This window comes from Carlito syrichta, unplaced genomic scaffold (genome assembly GCF_000164805.1).
Source record: "Carlito syrichta isolate Samal-C Ts95f unplaced genomic scaffold, Tarsius_syrichta-2.0.1 Scaffold315828, whole genome shotgun sequence".
Classification (NCBI taxonomy): domain Eukaryota; kingdom Metazoa; phylum Chordata; class Mammalia; order Primates; family Tarsiidae; genus Carlito; species Carlito syrichta.
Genome location: NW_007259924.1, coordinates 307,528 through 314,752, shown reverse-complemented (window position 1 = coordinate 314,752; position 7,225 = coordinate 307,528). Strand labels below are relative to the sequence as shown.

At 53.7% G+C, this 7,225-nt stretch overlaps 1 protein-coding gene and 1 long non-coding RNA gene across 2 annotated transcripts in view; both read left to right on the top strand.

Moving 5' to 3' along the window:
• The window catches only part of LOC110594512, a 2,700-nt gene extending 215 nt beyond the window's left edge, over positions 1–2,485 (top strand). The window contains exons 2-3 of the long non-coding RNA XR_002481288.1: positions 1,421–1,503; positions 1,798–2,485. This is a non-coding gene — a long non-coding RNA (uncharacterized LOC110594512). The remainder of the gene's footprint in view (positions 1–1,420; positions 1,504–1,797) is intronic.
• A 2,562-nt stretch (positions 2,486–5,047) lies between these two features.
• The window catches only part of TLCD2 (TLC domain containing 2), a 3,310-nt gene continuing 1,132 nt past the window's right edge, over positions 5,048–7,225 (top strand). The window contains exons 1-4 of the mRNA XM_008073377.1: positions 5,048–5,066; positions 5,733–6,099; positions 6,301–6,383; positions 6,592–6,674. Coding sequence (XP_008071568.1) covers positions 5,048–5,066; positions 5,733–6,099; positions 6,301–6,383; positions 6,592–6,674 — 552 coding nt within the window. The remainder of the gene's footprint in view (positions 5,067–5,732; positions 6,100–6,300; positions 6,384–6,591; positions 6,675–7,225) is intronic.

Sequence of the window (7,225 nt, the reverse complement as noted above, 5' to 3'; positions counted from 1 at the left end):
TCCGGACAGGAGTCGTGGTGGAAGGTCTGGCGGAGTAGCTGGGGGGAAGGCTAGGGGCCGGAGGGCCGGGGGCGTCTAATCCCGGCGCCCTCGGGTCCGGGGATACAGGAACCGGCCATCTAGCCTGGGAGGATCTGAACGGAACGGCTAGCGGGGAGGTGCTTTTGCCTCTATCGGCACTCACTGGGTCAGGGCCAGTTCAGCGCCCTGGCAGGGAAGGGGTCGCTGGGCGGGCCGGCCCCTCCTCTCGTTCCCTCCAGGGGATGTTATGTAAGGGGGGAGGGGAGAGGAGTAGGGGGCGGTGGTGCGGGGGCCTTATGCAACTCAAAGGTTAGGGTTTCACCGCGGTTTGCTGGGCGGGGGGGGAGTGAAGCAGGCTAGAGGAGGGCCTGGAAACTCACCCCCCCACCACCAGCCTAACTGGCGGTCTTGGGCCGAGAGAAGGTCACCTCTGCACCTCCCCCAGCCTGTCCGGTTGTGAGGCCCCTAGCCCAGGCCTGGCCCTGACTGCCTGGGAAGCCGGCTGGCTGGGTGGGGCGCCTGGTTAGTCATCACTGGGCTCCCTCTCTCCCCACCTCCCGGCCAACTCTTGGCCCCTCCCCGAGGCCTTCAGCTAGGATATCGCCCCCACCTCTCTCGGCCCTAGTTCCAGCCTCCAACTCATTTGGCCTGTCATCCTGGCTGTCAGACTAGGCTAGGAGCTGTCAGAGTGCCAAAGGGTTGATGGAGCAGCTGGTCAGAGGGTCAGTGCCCTGGGCCCACCCCGCCCTGCAGCCAAGGGCACCTGCTTGGCACAGACTGTCAGCAGCTGCTGAGTCCTGTGGGCTGAACACAGCCATCTCAGACAGAGGGGAGTTGGACAGACTTGGACTGGTCATCTAGGGGAAGGAAGATACCTCTAAGTTTATGCCTCCCAAGAGAGTTTCAGAATCAGAACCCCACCCATCCCCAATCTTTATTCCCATCTGAGTATGGAAATCCCAAGGCAAGACCACCTTGGCCCCTCAGTCTGGCCTGGGCCATGCCCTTGGACTGAGTGTCATCACAGACCCGCCCTCCCCAACTCACAGCCCTGAAGCCTGCCACGCCCCCAACCCCCTCCTTGGGCCATGCTGCAGGGCCCCGGCTTTTCCTGCTGATTCATGCGTTGGAACTGTGGGGGCGGGGCTTGGAACTTGGAACAAAGTTCAGACATGGAGGGGCCGGCAGACAGCCTGGAATTCATACCAGATGTACCCGGAATGCGCAAGCGGAATGCCTGGCATCTGAGAGTCCTGGGGAAACTGCCCAGCCACCCTGCCCATACCTCTTTCCCCTCCAGCCTTTGGTCTGCTGTCCTCTCCCTCACGGTCTCAGGAGCCTCTGCTGACTTTCTTCCAAACTCTAGACCTCCTCCCTTCTTCACGCTTCCCTAGTCTAGGCCCCCAGGACTCTTCTTTCAGCTGAACTCCCTGGGAACAAGTCAGTTGAACTGACCACTGAACTCACATTTCTGGACCCGAGGTACACCTAGTACCTGAGTGACTGGTAGGATGTGTCCAGGGTCCCAGACCCTACCCTCTCTGAATGCCCTCTCTGGAGGCTGAGGTGGGGGTTGGGGGCGTGGTTTGAAAGCTTGACTGGGTTTCTGTAGGCTTTAGTTTTGGAAAGAGAAGTAAGGAAAGTCTGCCTCTTGCTTCTCACTGAAATTAACAGGTTGAAGGTCTGTTGGGGCAATTGTTTAAAGGCTGGTGGGACAGGGTCCCTGTGACATGGCCCTGCTCAGATCTTTCCCATTTTTCTTTCCCTTCTTTTTAGGAGCCTAGTCCTCTCACATCCTCACCTGGCTGAGCCGCAGTAGTTCTTCAGTGGCAAGCTTTATGTCCTGACCCAGCTAAAGCTGCCAGTTGAAGAACTGTTGCCCTCTGCCCCTGGCTTCAAGGATGAAGAGGAGGAGGAGTTGCTTTCTACATCATCTGGAAGGTGACAGACATGGGGCTGGAAAGGTCTGAACAGCAGGAGTGATGATACCTTTTGGGAACAGAAACCTTGCTCGGTTGGAGAGCCTTCTCCTAGGCTGACCCAGCAAGGGAGCAGTTTTAGATCAGAGACATTGGCTGAATTGGGGAATAGAAGGCTTGAACAACACAAGGTTACTTGGTCTTTATGCGACAATGGGGAGTAGTGGAGAGAAGAAAACTATCTACTTCTTTATCCAGATTTCCTTTTTGACCCTTCTTATATCCTATTCTTTACTGAACTTTCCAGATGAGGTACAAAAGTAAGTTTACTCTTCAGAGAAGAGAGTAGTCATCCCTCTGCTCTTACTTTCCCTGTATTTCCTTGGAGCACTCTAGATTCAGGACGACTTACCTAGATCTGGGACTCTTAGATTTCCTATCTCAGCTTCTCAACCTGTGAGATGGGGAATCACACAGATGAGTGTGCATGAAGGAATCAGAGCCCCACCTGTGTAGACTCAGAGCCTGGGTTCTTTTCCCCCACAAAACACCTTTTTTTTTTTTTTTTTTTTAGTTGGAGTCTCACTCTGTTGTCCAGGCTGGAGTGCAGTGGCATGCTCATGGCCACCACAGCCTTGACTTGCTGGACTCAGGTGATCCCTCTGCCTTAGCCTTCCAAGTAGCTGGAACTACAGGCAAGCACCACCATGCCCAGCTAATTTTTTGATTTATTGTAGAGACAAGGTCTTGCCAATTTGCGGGGCTGGTTTCGAACCCCTGGGCTCAGGCAATCCTCTCACCTCGGCCTCCCAGAGTGCTGGGATTATAGGCGTGAGCCCCCATGCCCGGCCATAAAACACCTTTTCACATAAGCTGTTGTCCCTCCCAGATTCCTGACACCATAACCCTGGATCTGGGGAGGGTGGGGAGTGGAGGGAGAGGTTAGAGTTAGACAATGCAAGGGCCTAGTAGGGGCTCAGTCTCTACCGTGCAAAGGTGGCTCAAGGCTTCCCCTGCGATCCAAAGCAGGACGACAGCTCCTGCTGGGATTCTAGCTACTGCTTGTTCTGCATCTTCCCTCACTGTGCTTTCCAGGATGGTGTGTGATATTCAGCTCAGGCCTGTGTAGGCAGGAGAGTCTCCCCTTCAGAAACCAGGGGAGATGGGTTATGGGATGTGGCCCCCCTTTTGGGTGTCAAGCAGTGTAAGCCTGTCACTTCCATCTCCTGATTCATTCTCTCTCAGGGGCTACAGGAAGCCATTTGTTGTATTTGGTGACACAACAGGGAGTGTATCAGGGAGCTTTATCTTATTCTCCATTTATGAGAAACTGAAAAGTGTAGGGGAGAGTAGACCATGGAACCCAGCCCCTCTGTACGCTAAGCTGAGGGCAGGATGTGTGTGGACAGCAGCAGAGGGGGTGGGTAGACTGAGGCCACTCATAGGCTGCAACAAAGATCACTCTGTCCCTGGATGTTGCCTCCGTCCTTTCTTCCTCTCCTTGCTTCACTGGCCACAGTGTCTCCCTCCAGCCCTGATATGTGGCGCTGCCATCTTCACCCATCATGGAGCAGAGGTGAGGAAGGGCAGCCTGGGAACACAGAGACTAGTGAAGGACCAGGCCTGGAGAACACAAGGCTCTGTATGAGCAGCCAGCAGAGGGGCCCATAGAGGCCAGGAGTACCCCAGAAGGAGGGAGAACAGCCAGCTTCTATCAACGTCAAGCTTCCAGCCATCTTCTACTCTCACCATTTATCTCGTCTTTCTGCCTCCTTCAGAGATGTGGGACTATAGGGTATCCTGTGGCTGCACCATCCTACTTCCACCTCTTCCCCAGCCTGTAATTTTTATATAAGCAGCCTTAAGGACCAAGAGCCAGCTGCAAAAGGACATACATAGAAAATTCATAAAAGAAATTAAATTGGGTGAAACCATGGGAAAAAAGAAGTATGCTTCATTAGTAATTAAATAAAGGCAAGTATAGCTGAAAGAATTATTCCCTTAGCAAACTATAACAGAAAAAAATAAGACCCATATTGGCAAAAGACTATTGAAATAACACTCTCATATATTGCATGTGGGAGTATAAATTGGTACAGCCTTCTGGGATGACAGTCTAGTAATAATGTATTGCATACCCTAAAAGCTTCCATGTCCTTTGACCTACTAATTCTGTGTTTGGGAATTTATCCTAAGAAAATAATTAAGGATTTTGTTATAAGATGTTCATCACAGCACTGCAATAGAGAAAAATGGGAAGCAACTGTTTGATTGGGAATTCATTCCTTTTCTGCTGTAATGAAAATTTGCAATAGGGTGTTGCTTAAGTAAATTATTGTATATCCATCCAGATGGTGGTGGAGTACTGTGCAGCCATTAAAAGTCATAAAGAAGAACATTTGACTCGAAAGAAAAATGCTCTTTGAATATTAAAAAGGTTATAAAAATAGTGCATGTTATGTGCTCTCAATTTTGTTTTTTAAAATATGGGTGTATACCTGTATACATAAGCAGATAAAAAAGACTTTTAAGATATACTAAAATGTTAATAGTGGTTTAATTTTGGATGGTGGCATAAAGTAATCGTAATTTTCCTCTTTGTTTTTTTCTGTAATTTCCAAATTTTCTACATTAATTGTATATTACTTTCATATAATAAATATAGTTTAAAAGATCAATGTAATTTTTTAAACCTTTGGGTATGTGGGTGTAGAAAAATGAAGGGAAAACCCCAGTCCTTTGGTGAGAATGTTTGGTTGGGGCGCCTGTTGGTTTATGTACTTAATTCTTTGGAAGTAGCTAGAATCCAGCCTCTCCGCGCACAGGAAACAGCTCTCTGAATTGCTGGCTGTCAGCCAGCTAAAGAGGTGTGGAGTGGAGTAAGACGGAAGGAAAAACAGTAAAAGCCTGTCACTGGAAAGGGGGTGAGGGGTGGGGGAGGATTTTCCTCTTAAGGCTGAAGGGGTCTAGAGTCCTAACAGTCCTGCTGCTGAAAGCACGGTAGGTCTTTGTTTTTCTCTTTTGATTCTGCCCACCCTCCAAGGGAGCCTGTATTACCCTTGCCCTCAGATTGAAAAAGGCATTCTCTTTCCCACCCAGTAGGTACCATGGCCCCGGCGGGAGGAGGTAGTGATAGAGTGGTGATTCCCTTTTGCCTCTCGTTTCTAATAAGGATCCTCTGTGGGGCCAAAAAAGAAAAAAAAAATCCTTGTGGGGGATCCCCAATGGGTCGCTTCTCCGAGACGGGGGGGCTGCTGTTCTATTGAAGAGGTTCTATGTAAGAGGACAGGGTTCCTGGAATTAGGGGCTTGCTGGGATATGTTAAGGGCCTGGAAACCTCGTGGGGCAGAAGAGGTGGCTCAAGGAAGTGAGGCGCCCCCTCCCCCACGACGGACGCTGAGAGGGAAGGGCGGAGCGGGGCGGCGGAGAGGCCCCAGCTAGAGGGAGAGGGCTGGCGCTTGCCTCTGCCTTCAGGGCTTTGACGGTGGGTAGGCGGAAGACCGGCAGGTGAGAGGTGTGCGAATAGGGAAGAGGAGGTGAGAGTTCGTGGGGTGTGGCCCCAAGAGTGTCCGGTGAGGTTAGATTAGCGACCCATTTCTGGAATTCGGAGGACCAGGACACACGGAGGTGGGGAAGACCCCTATTAGCCTCCCGGAAGCCCCCGCCCCCGAGCTCCCTCGCGCGTTTTGGTGTCCGGGACCCCCCAGCAGCTATCCCGGGCTGGGGCGGGACGCGATCGGTGGCCGAGACTCCAGGGGCGGTGGCCCCACAGCCGCTCCAATCGCCGCCCAGCCCAGCGCCCGGGGCGTGGACAAGCCGGGGAAAAGTTCCTGCAGATTCCGAAGGCGGGGCGGGTAGGGGAGCCCAGGGAGCCAGCCCTGCCGGGAAGCAGAGCACGGTCTCCGCTGGGGGCCCTGGCGGCGTCGGGGCCGGGAGCGCAGCGGCCTCAGGGACCGATCCGGACCTGGCCGGCCCGCCAAGCCACGACGCCCTCGGGGCTCCTCGTGACGGGCTCCTCCTTCGCGGCGTTCCGAGGTCTGCACTGGGGGCTGCAGCTGCTGCCCACGCCGGGATCTGCTGCTCAGCACCGTTGGAAGTGGCGGAACATCTGTGTCTCCCTGGTGCACAGCCTGCTCACGGGAACCGGGGCGCTGCTCGGGTACGGGGCTTGGGGGCTCCAGAGGCAGGTGGGAGACGGCGAGGGGTGGAAGGCTGAGGAACCGGGCGAGCATCTGCAGAACTGATGCAAGAGCTTCAGAATGTGAGACTGGGATGAGGGCGTGGATGGGTGGGAGGGGGCACAGTCGGAGAGTGGGCCCTGGTCTTCAAAAGTCTGACCACGGCCCCCCATATCTCCCAGGCTGTCGCTGTACCCTCATATGGCTGCCGACCCGATTCATGGCCACCCGCCCTGGGCCCTAGTGCTGGTGGCTGTGTCTGTGGGTGAGTTTGCAGGGAAGGGTGAGGCACTGGGGGCAACCTTAGCTCTAATTCCAGGTCCTTTCCCCCTGCCCCACAGGGGTTACAGGTTTCTGGAGGTTTTACTGCGGGAAACTGAAGAACTGGGAAAGGGGTGGGGCTAGAAATCCTCCCTAAGCTGTGCACCTACTCTGGAGAACCCTCACTTCCTCCCACTCCCCCATGCCCACAGGTTATTTCCTGGCAGATGGAACTGACATGCTGTGGAACCAGACTCTGGGCCAAGCCTGGGATCTCCTCTGTCACCATTTAGTGGTGAGACTGTGAGGGGAGAAGCCAGACAGGAGGGGAGATCTGACCAACCTGGGGTTCCCAGCCTGTCCTCAGCTTTCTGTCTTCTGATTTCCGGGAGAGTCGCTGACCCCAGCTGATGCTTGATCCTCCCAATCTTACCTGAACTGGGGGAGGGGATTGGTGCTGGCCACAGCTGGGAGCATGAATCCCCCACAGGTGTCCAACGAATCACAGAAATCTTGAATACAGAGGTTTACCAAGACAGGGGAGCCCTGGTATAGTACGTGGGGTGCCAGGAATGGAAGTTGGGGGGCACTATGCAGATTACTGCAGCCCCAGGTGAGACAACCCCTCTCTAAGCCAAGGCTGATTCCATCTTATGGAAGGCTGTCAAGATAAGGGTAAGAATAAGGCCGGGCATGGTGGCTCACACCTGTAATCCCAGAACTTTGGGAGGCAGAGGCGAGAGGATCTCTGAGCCCAGCATATCGAGGCTGCCATGGCTGTGAGCATGCCACTGCACTACAGCCTAGGTGACCTAGTGAGACCCCGGCTCAAAAAAAAAAAAAAAA